Source organism: Crinia signifera, chromosome 5 (assembly GCF_055691185.1).
Source record: "Crinia signifera chromosome 5, ASM5569118v1, whole genome shotgun sequence".
In the NCBI taxonomy this organism is placed as follows: domain Eukaryota; kingdom Metazoa; phylum Chordata; class Amphibia; order Anura; family Myobatrachidae; genus Crinia; species Crinia signifera.
Window position 1 is genome coordinate 80038583 of NC_139221.1, and position 15459 is coordinate 80054041.

The following is a 15459-nucleotide window of genomic DNA, read 5'->3' on the forward strand; positions in this document are numbered from 1 at the left end:
TATAGAACCCCAGTATCTTCACATACTCTTAAGGGCCCCATACATCAGCAATTATTGTGACAATTTTCAGATATGGAGATGATTGCCACAATTAATTTTAGATGTGTGGGCTCCCCCTTTTGGCAATCCCAATCAAAATCGCCAAACGATTGCTTAATCAGGTTTTTAAACATGTTTAATAATCTGGTATTATCTGCAGATCTTTTTTTATATGTGAGGGCATTCCCAATTCGTCTTCTTCATCTATTTACATTATGAACAGCAATCGATTGGGCAATTTCCAGATATGAAGATGCAATCTTTAGAAAAATTTGCTGATCACTGAAATAAATCTGTAATGTGTGGGCAAAGTCAGATAGATTGTAAAATCCATTTATCTGGCCAAAAAATCCCTGTATCTGGAAATCCATAAATTGTGATTGCTGATGTATGGGGCCCATTAGATTCACCAGTATTATTCATAGAGTAATAAGCCAAAAAAGTACCCAAGCAGTAAAATCAAATCCACATGTCAATTAAAAATAGAGAGAATAATATTTACCTTCGCAATGGAGCATTTTCTTCAATGTCTTCAAGTGTTTCGAGTGAAGACCGCTGAGAGATCAGACGTCGCCTAGGGGATAAACAAAGTGATAAATAGGGATACTTTATATATATCAGGCAACGCTTGTTACATCAATCTGAATAGTTAAAAGTATATTAGCATAAATATGTACCTAACAACTATATATAAAGTAAAATTGTGTTGAAAAATCCAGACTGTCCTGAAAAATACAACACGCATTTTTCTTGGTTTGCACCCCACACTCTGACATACATACTAATATATATATATACACTGTATACCAATTGATGTCCGGCACTCCTTAATGAAGAAATGAATGCTTAGGTGCCTTCCAAATGAAGACCTTGTAGATCCCCATATAATATATAGTGATTGGCGGCAGCACTCAAACAGACTTAAAAGTATTTGCAGAACCAGTCCTTTATTCGGTCCTATGCTGTTCCGGGCTTAGACATCCGTATTCAGGGTCCCTGAAGACCGGTGTCTAAGCCCGTAACAGAGTAGGAGGAATAAAGGACTGGTTTTGCAAATACTTTAATTCTGTTTGAGTGACACTAAAATTAGATCGGCAGAAGCTACTGCCAGGGGCTACGGTGAATAGCAATGCCCCCAGATCTAAACAGAATGACGCACTCCCTTGGGTCAACAGATATCATTCTACTAAAATCCCAAAAATTAGCTAAAAAACACTGGGCGGTCATTTCTCATGCCTTGCTGCTCTAGAGGAAAACCTCCATTCCCGGTTGGTTAAAGCAGACACAGCCAAATTAAAAACACCCAAAATATTTAAATATTTTTTGCCTCCTGACGGCCTCAGTTGTAGTAGGTGTGGATGTGTAATTGTGGAATTGGGTGGGAAACGGTTATGGAGGGAAAAAATGCAGAGGAAATGTGGGATACTCTAAAAAAGGTGCTTGATTCACTAACTATTGAATACATTCCTAAAGTAACTAAAGGTAAATTGAACAAAAAAAAGCCACCATGGTTGGACAAAGAAGTAAGGTCAGCTATCAACAATAAAACCAGAGCCTTTAAATTCTATAAAAATAACTTGAATGAGGAGGCGTTTGCAAAATACAAAGAATCAAACAAAACTTGTAAAGGGATAATCAAAGCAGCTAAAATATTATATGAAGAGTGCATAGCCACTGAAAGCAAAACCAACCCAAAGAAGTTTTTTAAATACATAAATAGTAAACGTTAAATTAAGGAAAACATAGGCCCACTAACTGATACTAATGGAAAAAGTGTTACTGAGGACAAGGTAAAAGCGAAACTGTTAAATGAGTTCTTCTCATCAGTATTTACTAAGGGAGAGCAGACTGTGGAACGAACATTTACCACAAACGGGACAAATAAGCCAGATCTCATTGTGGATTTCACGCCGAAGAAAATAATACTGAGGCTAAGCAAAATCCAAACAAATAAATCACCAGGGCCAGATGGGATAAATCCGAGGGTATTAATGGAATTAAGGGATGAACTAGCTACCCCCCTACATTATATCTTTAGCAAGTCACTATCGTCAGTTATAGTACCAAAAGATTGGAGAATAGCAGAGGTAGTGCCAATATTCAAAAAAGGAAAAAAGGAAGATCCCGCTAATTACAGACCCGTTAGTTTAACATCAATTGTGGGTAAACTATTTGAAGGATTTTTAAGGGATGGTATCCAGGAATATTTAGATCATCACCGTCTACTCAGTACTAACCAACATGGGTTTGTGAAAAATCGTTCATGCCAAACTAATCTACTAGGGTTCTATGAAGAGGTTAGCAAAAACCTCGATAATGGAAATGCTGTAGATGTGATTTTCCTAGATTTCGCTAAAGCATTTGATACTGTCCCACACAAGAGATTGATTAATAAAATGGAGAACCTAGGATTGGGTGAAAATATCTGCAGATGGGTAGGGAATTGGCTATGTTATAGAGAACAAAGAGTGATTGTGAATGGTGCCGTATCAGATATGATACCGTGTGGAGTGCCCCAGGGTTCGGTTTTGGGGCCCATTTTGTTTAACATTTTTATTAACGATATTGGGATAGGGTTACTCAGCAATGTATCCATCTTTGCGAACGATACAAAACTTAGCAAAGTCATCAAATCATCAGAAGATGTCACCATGCTTCAAAATGATCTTGCAATTCTAGATGAGTGGGCAAAAAAATGGAAGATGAGGTTCAATGTAGATAAATGTAAGGTTATGCACCTTGGGAGACACAACCAGTGTGCAAGTTACAACCTTAGCGGAGAGGAACTGGGTAATTCCATACTTGAAAAGGATCTAGGAGTCCAAATAGACAGCAAACTGGGATGTAGTGCCCATTGTAATGTAGCTACAAAAAGGCCAACAAATTTCGGGCATGTATTAAGAGGGGAATGGAAACTAGGGACTCAAGGGTAATTATGCCACTATATAAAGCATTGGTGAGACCTCACCTCGAGTACGGAGTACAGTTCTGGGCCCCATACTATAAAAAGGACATCATAGAATTAGAAAAAATCCAAAGGCGAGCCACAAAGCTTATTAGGGGAATGGAGAATTTAAGCTACGGGGAGAGATTAAGCAATTTGGGACTATTTACATTAGAAAAGAGACGTTTAAGGGGGGACATGCTCAACATGTACAAGTATATCAAGGGCCAATAAAAGGAACTGTCACACACCCTCTTTTCTACTAGAAAGGAATCTAGGACACGAGGGCATGAGTATAGATTAGAAGAAAAAAGATTTCATTCAGCTAGTAGAAAGAATTTCTTTATGGTCAGAACAGTCAAACTCTGGAACTCTCTTCCCAGAGAGGTGGTAACGGCTGGCTCATTAAATGCATTCAAGGCAAAGTTGGACAAACATTTACTGGAAAAAAACATCCATGGGTACAAATAAGAAATATAATTTGTCTGTAAAATACCAGAACCTACCAAATCAGCAATGGATATCTATACCAGGTTGAACTAGATGGGCGCAAGTCTTTTTTCAGCCTTACCTACTATGTAACTATGTGTAACCTACTTATTGGCAAACAACACTTTCTGTCACCCTTATTCTGGCCACAAATACACCATCCATCACCGTTTCCATTGCGAGTCCACATTTGTGGCATATCGAATGGTTTGTCCTTGCGGGCTAGTTTATATAGGGAAAACGGAATGTAAATTCAGACAGGATGATGGCCCATAGGTCTGTAATTCGCCATGCAATAGAGAAAGGCATAAGCGAGCAACCGCTCTCACGCCATTTTGCGGCATTCAAACATCCCTTTAATAGTTTATGCTATCGTATGATAGACACGGTGTTACCTTCCATTAATCGTGGATTAAAACTTATCCAGTGTGAGAGCAGGTGATTGCACCCATAGATGTCATTTCCCCTAAAGGTCTTAATGAAGGCATCTCTTATGGGTTCTTTCACTATCTTGAGTCTAGCCATTCTCTGCTATAGTCTCTCTGGTTGTATTCTTTAGTATAAGATAATGCTCTATTTTGTACAGCAGCTGTTAGAATGCATTGTTTCTATGTAGTTGTATTGTTGCAAGCATTATTATTCATTCTCGCTTGTTTGTTTATAGCGCCTTAACAACACCAAAGCTGGGCTGCATGGAGCTGCGCTGAGTGCCATCATCAGCTCCGGACCAGAACAGGGCGGAAGGATGACCCCCTGGTGCTGGATGGCTTCACAAACCAGGAGGCAAGGGCCGTTCAGTATAAATGTTTGTTTTTGCATGTTGTCTGGTAACTTGAAGACAGGTTTTTACATAAACTGAAACGTTGATGCATTTCCCCAGTTTGTGGAGCACACACACACACACACACTAGCCTAGCAGTATGCAGTGTGAAGCACACATTCATGTAGTCCACAATAACTACAACTAGCAATAAAACTAGGACGCTGTAATAAAATAATTGTCCATTCCATTTAAAGCTAGTGATTTGCCACTGTATAATGAGAAGGTGAAGACAAACTTATTTGTCCTGCACTTGTGGAGTAGAGCAGGAGACACATTTCATCCAGACAAAACTTGATAAAATGCCAGTAGTTCCGACAACACGGATGTATTTTTCTGTTTTCCCTTGTAGTGTCCTGTCAACACATGCTTTCAGAATGACTGTGTACACTAGCAACAATTAATTGACTGACAATGATGGGCTTTAGCACTTATGCTACTAGTGTTTGTTTTTATTCAAGCAACGCTTGCAACCTTTTCACAGTAAAGCTCCAGCTTTTCTTCAATAAAATAGAAAATCCACTGGGATGGGAAAACAAAGGCTGTCCAAACGTAGGTGAAAAGGCACATCCGTGAGCAACAGGCTGATGTCAACCGTGCAATAGTTACATAAGATGGCAATCCTTCCAGAAGAGTCATGAGCTACAATGGTGTGATGTTAACATGCAAATATCTTAAATCAGTCTTTTTAAGCAAAGCCTAAATTTGGGAACCTGTGCTACCTCCGAAAGGAAACTGGCTAACATTGGAATATGGGGTGATACCACTGCATCGTCATTCTAAAATGGTTTCCTGAATAAATAGTGTCTAATACAGAGATGGGGAACTTTCAGCCCTCCGGCTGTTGTTGAACTACACATCCCAGCATGCCATGTTACAGATTTTCTATTTGGCCTCGCTAAAACTGTTGCAGGGCATGCTGGGACGTGTAGTTCAACAACAGCTGGAGGGCCGAATGTTTTCCATCCCTGGTCTAATAGGTAAATAAATAAAAAATTGTAAATGAGTTTAAACATAATTTTTTAAAACAGAAATGGATAAACTGTGACCCCAGCATGTGGTGGCCAATAATGTTAGGAGATGCAATCTGATTTATAATACAGAAGTATGTAATTCGGAAGTATGGCAATATCTAATAACCTAGGCAGACCTAAACGGAATATTGTTTTTCTTTAGTGCGCATACGTTTTCTCAAGATGACTCTAGAATCCTTGTTTTCTCCTCTGTCTGTGGCGATGTATCGCTAAAATGTACTGAATATTTAAAATAAACCATCATGTGCACATGAGCATCATGTGACCGTGACCTACAAATTCATGAAAGCTTGGGGACACTTAGCTATTTAGGTATTTCAGGAGTTAGTGCCTGTGTTGATGTAAAGACCCCCACACAGTGGCCCTTATTCTGAATCGTGCGGCCAGAGCCGCACACGGGGCTCCGGCCGCACAAACCAATCCCCGCCCACGATACGGATCGCCACGGCCGTCCGTACACGGACGGCTGGCGATCCGCAAGAAAATGGTGGGGCGTACGCCTCCACCATGGTGGGAGCTGCCCCCTGCATTCGATGGTCGGCGACCATCGAAGGCAGGGCCGCACGCCCCACCAGGTCCCGCAAGCTGAGACCACACGGACAATCGTCCGTGTGATAGCTTGTATGGGGGCTGAGAGCTGACATCCGGCGACGTCAGCTTTCCGCCCCCATCACTGGCGTCATACCCTCATTAGCATGCATACGCCCCGCGTTTGCATGGGAACGCCCATGAAACGCGGGGCGTATGCATAGGGAAATGAGGGTATGAAGCCCCTCACGCCCCTATACGCCCCCTTTGCGGCGGACGAACTACGTCTGCGGCGAATTGGGCTGCACATGCGCAGATTGACCTCTGCGCATGTGCAGACTGAAAACATCGGCGGTACGGCCGCACGCGGGCCGTACCGCACGATTCAGAATAAGGGCCAAAGTCGGACTGGGGCATGTAGGGCCCACCAGGAAAATGCACTCACAGGGGCCCACCAAGGGGCGTGGTCTTTTTGAAGGGGTGTGGCTACCTGACCAGAGAGGAGTGGCTATACACTATGCGATTTTGGGCCAATTTCAGCACTTTGGGCTGATAATCGTGCAAAATCGGCCCAAAATCGCAGGTGTGTGACATCTGATCCGTAAATCCCCCACTCTGATAATAATGCACATAGGTTCCACAGATAATACAGCAAATAGCCCCCCCCCCATATAATACAGCACATGGGTCCTCCCCACCCATATAATAGTACAGCACATAGCCCCCCCCCACTCAGATAATAGTACAGCACATAGGCCCCACCACATATAATGCAGCACATGGGTCCTCCCCACACAGATAAAGTACAGCACGTAGCCCCGCACATATAATACAGCACATGGGTCCTCCCCACACAGATAAAGTACAGCACGTAGCCCCGCACATATAATACAGCACATGGGTCCTCCCCACACAGATAAAGTACAGCACGTAGCCCCGCACATATAATACAGCACATGGGTCCTCCCCAAACAGATAAAGTACAGCACGTAGCCCCGCACATATAATACAGCACATGGGTCCTCCCCACACAGATAATAGTAAAGCACATAGGCCCCACCACATATAATACAGCACATGGGTCCTCCCCACACAGATAAAGTACAGCACATAGCCCCACACATATAATACAGCACATGGGTCCTTCCCACACAGATAAAGTACAGCACGTAGCCCCACACATATAATACAGCACATGGGTCCTCCCCACACAGATAAAGTACAGCACATTGCCCCGCACATATAATACAGCACACTTGTCCTCCCCACCCATATAATAGTACAGCACATATGCCCCCCACTCACATAATAGTACAGCACATAGGCCCCACCACATATAAAACAGCACATAGGTCCTGCCCCCCCCAAATAATATGGCACATATGTACCCCCACATAGCCCCCCATAGCACTTTTTCCTCCGCATATAATACATTACATAGGTCCCCCCGGCGGGGTACTGGATGCGGCTGGAATAGCTGACATGCTGCTCTGAGTTAAGCAGTGTGTCAGCTCTTCCAGCTACATCCAGTCCCCTGCCGAACAGACAGCCCGCTCACCCCTTCTGCTCAGAGTGTCAGAGTGGTCAGTAGCATCCCGTCCTGTCCCATCCCCCAGCTCTCAGCAGCACTGGGGCAGAGATGGGAATGCCCCAGTGCAGCTACTCACCCTTTGAAGTACGCCTTGACTCGGACCTTGTGGGAGTGATCTACCAGCTGGGACATGGTGCTGTCCCTTTGTGTCAGCATGTCCTCCAGGGGAGACGCTCACTGTGCCCGGTGCGGCGGCGGCAGCAGATCGCGGTGCCCGCACGTGTCCTCCCAGTCCTCCTCCCTCCTTCCTGCTAGTCCCGACTCCTGAATCCCTGTGGCAGCAGCAGCCCAGGCCGCACACACATCCGGGGAGGGCACTTCCTTGGCCACACTCTGCCTCACTGCCGGGGCTGCTTGGTGTATGGCTATAACCCACGCACTCACCGGGGACCAATTGGAGTGAGCACAGCGTGTCCCCGGGGACCAATTGGAGTGAGCACAGCGCGTCCCCGGGACCAATTGGAGTGAGCACAGCGCGTCCCCGGGGACCAATTGGAGTGAAATACGCGCTATAGTAGCGCGTATTTTGCAATCCCTTCAGCGATGCCGAGCAGCCACGCCCACCTGCAAAAGAGGGCGTGGCTATGAATCGGTAGGGCCCACCGGGGATTTCCCCGGCTCACCACCGGGCCAGTCCGAGCCTGCCCCCACACACTGGTCCCACTTGTCTGAGCCAAGTCGGACCTAGCATCACCCCGGGAGTCCTCACATTCGATTTGGCACTTGATTTGACAATTTTGTACATGCTATAAATCACATGCAATTTATCACTGTAAAAAGGACTCCCGGGGAGTTCATGGGAAAATCGGATGCGATACATCGCGGATGCTAATAATCACCTGTGATGTGCACCTGATGGCTGCACATATGATTTCTCTTATGTGGAGCACAACCGACCCCTGACTCGATGTGCATGGCTGACTCCGGTGTCAAACACAAGCAATTTGTCTCGATTTCTCTGCCCGATCCATCAGAATCAGGCAGAAACACGCCTGATCGCACAAGTGTATGGGATACAAATCATTTGAAATAAATTGATGGCAAAAACAATTTAGTGCTGTTGAAATTGAGGCATTTTGCAACCACCATCGCCAATAGGTGTGCAGGGGTAAAGTATTCCACCATGATCAAGAATAATACCGTAAGGTGCTAGGCGTACACAAAGAAACCAATTTGATAAATATTTAAAGAAATTTATTCAAAACAGCATCATAGTTAATAAATGCTTGCATACACTAAAAAGAACATAAACACACAAAAAAAGGTAATGAACTAATGCTACTAAACTAAAAAATGAATAAAGATAATAAAATAGAGAGCCTGAACACAGATTATAATCTTGCCCGAGAGAGGCTATGAGTCAATGGGGCTAGAGCTCATATATTGTTTCCAGATGGACATATGTTAATGATCGTCCTCCCAATATATTAAGCGTAATGGTGTTTTGTATAAGATGTTACTCACACATCCACATACTGCTAGTACAGTGTCCTCTGCTCTTGGCTATTGCCAATGGTGGGGGTGGCCGGGTGTCAGACCACTGGTTTAATGTGCTGCTGGTCACACAAGTGGCACAGCTCCAAATTCCAGACACCGCCGCGCACCCGTCCAGCGGGGGTACGTCGGCACGATCTTGCCGGAGATCAAGTGACATCAGCTCAATACTGGAGAAGTGGTTGCGGCTGTGAGTGCTGTGTGCACAGTGTAGCTGAGCCAGGAATCAGTGGGTATCAGCCCAGTTAGTGAAAAGGCGGCTGCAGCTGTAAACACCATATGCACAGGGACCCGCTGTTGGTAAACAGCAAATAACAGGGAACACGATGTTGGCAATAATGTTCCGCGGGTTTACCAAGGTGCCAGGTGTAGTGTGGATCCTCAAAGACGCGTTTCGCTGCGCTCAGGGCAGCTTTATCAATTTCATTTCAGGATTCCACCATGATGTGTACAGCTGAACAGCACAGCTCAGTATATAGTATGGACAAAAGCAATAAGTAGATGAAAATAAAAACCACAGATTAGGTTTTGTACATTTCCGAAACATGCAACCATGAAATATATCTGCACAACATTATTCATTTACTGGTGAAAATACCAATATTATCTGGAACATGAGTTTTGAATAAACATTGCTTAGTCTACCAGCAAAAGAATTGTACTGCTTACAGGGGTGCAGGATGATGCTCCGACAGGGGGGATCCCGACTCACAGGGGCTATTCCCCTTGTGGGGGTCCACAACCCCCATAGAGGGAGAATAGAACCTGTGGCAAGTGCTGTGAGCCACCGAGCTATTAACCAACCAGCCCCCTCCAACCATATAACACCCATTCACTACTCCCTTAACTTGCAGGTAGCAAGATGGCGAATCATTTTTAAGAATGGCTTAATGACTTTCATAGCCCTTCATGACCAAAGCCCAAAGTACTTGAAGCAGCTTCTGCATCCTTACTGCCCCTCTCAATTACTGTACCTAGAATCTGCCTGAACTCGTCTGGGGGTCGAGCTTTCAGCCATAGGTCGACAGAGCCAAAAGGTCCCATGAGTCGACATGAACCCCCAAAGAATATAGTGCTTCACTCACCATGCGGCAGGCCTGGTGCATTGCTCTGCTGGAGCCTTGCTCAGTACACTTTACCATTCCCAACTGTAGGGCACGTAGATGGTAAGGTATGACCAAGTCCAGAAAATGGGGAAAAAAATGTGCAAAACTCATTTCAGCCTTTTCATGTATTGACCATAGTCACGTTGACCTTACATCAATGTCGACATATTGCATGTAACCTTTTGCCAATGTCAACCTAGTGCATGTCAAACTTTGGTGTCGACCAGTTGACTGTCCACCTAGACACTGTAGACCTTTAATCCGCTTCCCATTTTTATCCGGTTCAGCAAAGTTTGCACCGGCCCTGGCTACAGTATGTGTATGGGCGATCTAGCTAATGCCCCTTTCAGACCGCACTTTTTACCCAGTATTTTGCATTTTTTTTTTTTTACCGTTTCAAAACGGTAATTTGTGCGGTCTGATAGATGCAGAGTGAATTTACTGGTTCTATAAAACTGGTATTTTTAAACATTAATAAAGCAGGGTCGTACCCGTTTCAGACCCTGTTTTTTTCATCCACTGTTTTCTATGGGTTCAAACGGGTTCATTGTTGTGAAGGGACAAAAACGGCATTCAAATACCATTTAAAGACATGCAAAACTGACTTTGACCCGGTATTTTAAAACGTTTCTAAAAACAAGTCTGCCAGCTAAAACCCATTTCACACCGAACACATAACTACATCAGGGTTGCCGACCCTCCCGGAATTACCGGGAGGATCCCGAAAATCGGGTCCTCCTCCAGGCCCCCCGGAAAGGTGGGCAACCCTCCCGGATTCCGGGGGACCCCCACGCCACCCCCCGATTGCGGTGTCTTCCCCATACCTTTTGGATTGAAATCGTCAATCCGTGGGTCTCAGAGGAGGGGGCGGAGCTAAAATCGCGTCATTTTAGCCCAGCCCCCTCCACAGAGATCCGTGAATTAGGGGTTTTAACATCCTGTGGGCAGGGCTTAATGATGTAAAGCTCAAGCCCCGCCCCCGACCTGCAGCTGGAAGTCTCCTCTCCGGGCTTCTCCCGGAGAGGAGACAGAAAAAGTCGGCAACCCTGAACTACATTGCTGTTAAGACATATGCTAAGCAAAAATCGCTCCAAGTGTATGGGGCTTCACACGCCCAGACAGGACACCAGTCTGCTCCTTATCAGCAGTGACTAATCAGGCTTTTAAGTTTACAGCTGATAATGGACAGGAAAACAAAGCAGAAACAGCACATATTTTCTAAATATAATTAAACCTCAGTATCTGCAACATTTTGTGTGTTTGGGATATACGAATCACATGTCCCGATAAGGGTCCGTGACTTGGTACAGCAGAGTTCAACAACTACACAAAGTTTGCAACATGCCGGTTTTGTGTCAGCAGAGACAAAAAACAAACACAGCTTCTGGCTGGCTGCCTGGTTGTTTGGGTAATTTGTGGAAAACAAGGTCAAAACAGGGAAAGTGAAGTTGAAATTCCTAGAGACAAAAAGACCTGACTAGGCTTTTATCACCAGCTAGCGCAAGAAAATACAATTAAAATAAATTCAATTAATTAAAGCTTTCAAATATTAAGGCAATTAGAATTGTATTCATTTTAATCCAAAGGGAAAAACATGCAATGATGGTGATTCCCAATGCCTCTGAAGGGGCCAATGGTGGGGGGAACCCCTTCAGCAGGATCACACTCGCTGAGATGTTCGCACAGGTAGGGGAGGGAAGGGGATGGACAGAGAGCAATGCCCAGCGTTTCATGACCATCACCATAAAAATGCTGGGCGTTCCCCTGGAAACGCAGGCGTGGTGCTCCCGGCTTGAGGCAGGCAGATGGAGTCGCCCCGTCTTCAGTGAACTCCGATGGAATTAAAAGTTAGTTTACACAGAATTTGGTCTGCAACCATGGAATTAATTCTCTCCCCATCGGCCGCATGTGAGGGAATGTGTTCGCATACATCTCCTCACATGGTACCGAGGGGATTCGGCGGTGGTGGAGCGGTACCGAATCAGGCCAAATGGGTTTTTTTTTTTAGAGCAGCAATTTATCAAGATCATGCAGATATTATCCCAATGTGGTAATGGTTAGCTCACATGGGTCAGTCTCTACTGAAATGAGACAAGAGCAAATGCAAAATACAATATTTGGTACTTTGCGCATGTGTGGAACCATACTGCACATGCACCGTGTGGTTCATGAGCAAAGTAGCAACAATTGGTGCTTTGCAGAATGCACTGCTACAGTGTCAGACCTGAATCATGCCCAATGCTATTATAACCATCTTCATGCAAACACACACAAAAACCAGCAAATTGTTTGTCGGCGGCATTATGGCATCAGACTGTCAATGATTAACAGCATGATGCCATTTGGGGAAGGGGAGGAAGCAGGGGCAGGATCTGTGGGGAGGAACGAGGGCAGCACCTCCGTCAGAGTATGGAGATTTCCTAACCTCTTGGTAGGACTTGGAGCAGCATCTGTGCGACCCAAAGGGCTACATAGCCCGCTGCTGGTGTGGCAGAGGATCACTACTGTAAGCAGGATGAGTGATGCCTCTGCGGAAATAACATATAAGTGCTATCGTTGCTGCATCCATGTAAGCAGCATGATAGCGATTCCAACCATATGAATTAGGCCCATTTTAAAAGTTTTTTTTCTTTAAAGATCAGAGGAAATATGTAGGCCGTTTTACGGTATTTTTACTGTTATGGATATCAATTACAGTCACTGCTCCAGTAAAATTTTATTGGTTAACTTACATTTATAAAGGAAGAGCTGCTCCACAATGGTCCTGGAAAAGACCTATGCAGTTTAAAAGATGTTGGCCGCGGGGATCTGGATAATCTCAATGTGAGAAGCCTCTGATCATATGAACCTGTCCTCTGGTTATGTCAGATACACTGTACAGGAACTGTTCAAAGTTTGCTTTTGTTTTGTTTTATTTCACCTAAGTCTGGCAGTATTAATGTACACTATCAAGTGGATTTTCCTTCTGGGCTACATCATACGATATGGAATCTTAAGCAGTTGAAGAGAGTTTAAGTAAACCCATTTACATGCCAAATTATGCTTTTATTCAGTAATACCCTTACACACCACCAAAATAATCCAGGCGATTGCCAGGATAACCCAAGACACAGGAAGAATCTGGGGGGGGGGGGGTGGCTGGCTGGCTCACTGGCGCTAAAATATGTGATTTCCAAGCAACAGCAAAAACAGATACTGTAGACTTGTGGCATCCTGCACCGAGAAATGGTCCGGTGACATCAGCTTCCCTCCCCCGGAAGGCAGGTATCCGCCCACGTTTCATTGGGGACGCCTAGCATTTTTTCGCAGGACAATGTCCCCCCCCCCACCCGTGTGAGCGCCACGGAGACCATGCAAGTCTACGAAGGTGCCCTCACAGAGGCCCTGCACATGCGCAAGTAAAAATGCACATGCACGAGGCTTCACCATCGGTCCCCTGTGCAAATGCGGACAAATGTATGGGCACTTTAACACTACCTGCTAATGCCTAACCCCTCCACCTTCTTAGTGCCTAAACCTAACCCCCCTTCCTACAGAATGACGCTAATCCCCATCCCCAGCCTGACACCAGCATCCTGAGCGTTTTGTGGTTCCGTTGCCAGTCTTCTGAAGGCAGTTGGTGCCAACATCCTGACCATGGGGATGCTAACTGCATCCCTTCACAATCACTAATTTCCCTTAAGAATCAGGGTTATAAACTCCAGCCCTCAAGTACAAAAGGCAGGCCATGTTTTGTGGGTTTCTTTCATCTTGCATGGGTGAGATAATCTATGACCATGTCAGTAATTATAGCACCTGCTTCCACACAAAAATGCTCAAAATATGATCTGTTGGAGAAACAAGAGGGTGGAAGCAGAGAACCACAGATTAAGAATATCCTGATTTTGCTCGGCAAAAAAAAAGGTAAAGAAAAAAAAATGAAATGGTAGAGCTATATTTTGATATTAATACCATGTTAAAAGGAATATTATATTGAGCCACTAGTGCGAAAGTAATGCAAGGTGAAAATCATGCTAAGTGGATACTTACAACTATCTTCTGTCACTTAGCAACTAGCTAATCAGATAAAGCCTGTTACAATCCAGACTATATCATTGCAAACTCATACTGCTTTTATCAGTATTTAACACCTGCCAAGAGGTGGGGTAGAGAGGAGGAGTGTGTTCTGTGCTGGCACCACTGTACATGCAAGCACTGAGCACTCTGTCAGAAGCATGTATGCTAAACTAAATAATAACGCCAGTTTTGCTGTATCAAAAACAAACAAAACACCTCTTATTCTATGAATTATTCAACAAACAGAAGCATTTAGTGTTAGTTACTTGGGTGTTACATAAGGGATTATAATAGCAGACCCATATTTTATTATAGTGTAGAGTTGTTAAAGCATGGAGGCAGCCATTTTGTGACCTGATTTAACGTTTGCATGCTGTGACCGGACGCCTGCCCTTACGCTCTGGCTACGCCCTTCGGGTCCACAGATGGCTATCGTGGATATCGCTGCCACCACCAGGCTCCAACTTAGGCGATGCCTGGAACCACCATTACCTCCTCAGGCCCAAACGCTGGCACCTGAGTACTACCTGCTGGATTGTGTGCGTCGACACGCTGCTGACACCCCCTGACTAGCGTCGGTTGGTTCCCCACTGGTCACTGACTAGACCTCTGCTTCGGTAGCTGGCAGAGAGGAACTGGGAGGACGCTGGACCATTGTACCAAGAACAGCTGGAGAATGGAATTATTGCAGTAATACTGTTGGTCGCAAGATGAAAATCGTCATCTTGAGGCAATAGATGGTTTATTTGCTCAAATATAAGCTCTTAAAAGAGCCCTCTCCTATCCCTAGGAGGCACAGCATACAGATGTTACAGCATTGAAGTCAGGCAGAAGTACAACTTTACACAGGCAGCAGCCCTCTTTTTATGTTACTCCAATACACATTACCACAGGGGGTAAGCCTACCCTGTTGTCTTCAACCAATCAGCTTAAGTGCCTGAGACGTGCATGCACTGGGCACACGCACTCTCTGCATTGTTCTAGATGGACAGAGGGGAGTGGTTACTCCTCTGAGTCACCGCCCACCTGGGGGGCCAGGTACCACCCAGGTGTCGGTCTGTCTGGCTAGGGGGAAGGTTTCCCTCCAAAACATACTTCCAGGAGCCTGCCAGGGAATCATATGAACACCTCTAGCTTGGACGTGAGCTCCAGAGGTGGGCAGCCCTGATCCCCTGCCTGGGTCTCCTGCCCACCAATGGAGAGCCCCTTGTTAGAAAGCTGATGTTCCCTGCTACATTCCCTGCAGCTCCCAGCTTGGAGGATGTCTGGGAAAGTGTTATGTTTTTTGGGTAAAGACTGGGGGGAACCCAGCAGCCCACACAGGACTCTGGATTCCCCCTGGGACACAACAAGTACAG

The 15459-nt window shown here is 45.1% G+C and overlaps 1 protein-coding gene across 2 annotated transcripts in view; it reads right to left on the reverse strand.

The window, feature by feature from the left end:
- Window positions 1-15459, reverse strand: part of CABLES1 (Cdk5 and Abl enzyme substrate 1) — a 119540-nt gene that overhangs the window by 46718 nt on the left and 57363 nt on the right. For both annotated transcript variants that reach the window (XM_083187524.1, XM_083187523.1), the window contains exon 2: window positions 542-613. In XM_083187524.1, coding sequence (XP_083043650.1) covers window positions 542-613 — 72 coding nt within the window. The remainder of the gene's footprint in view (window positions 1-541; window positions 614-15459) is intronic.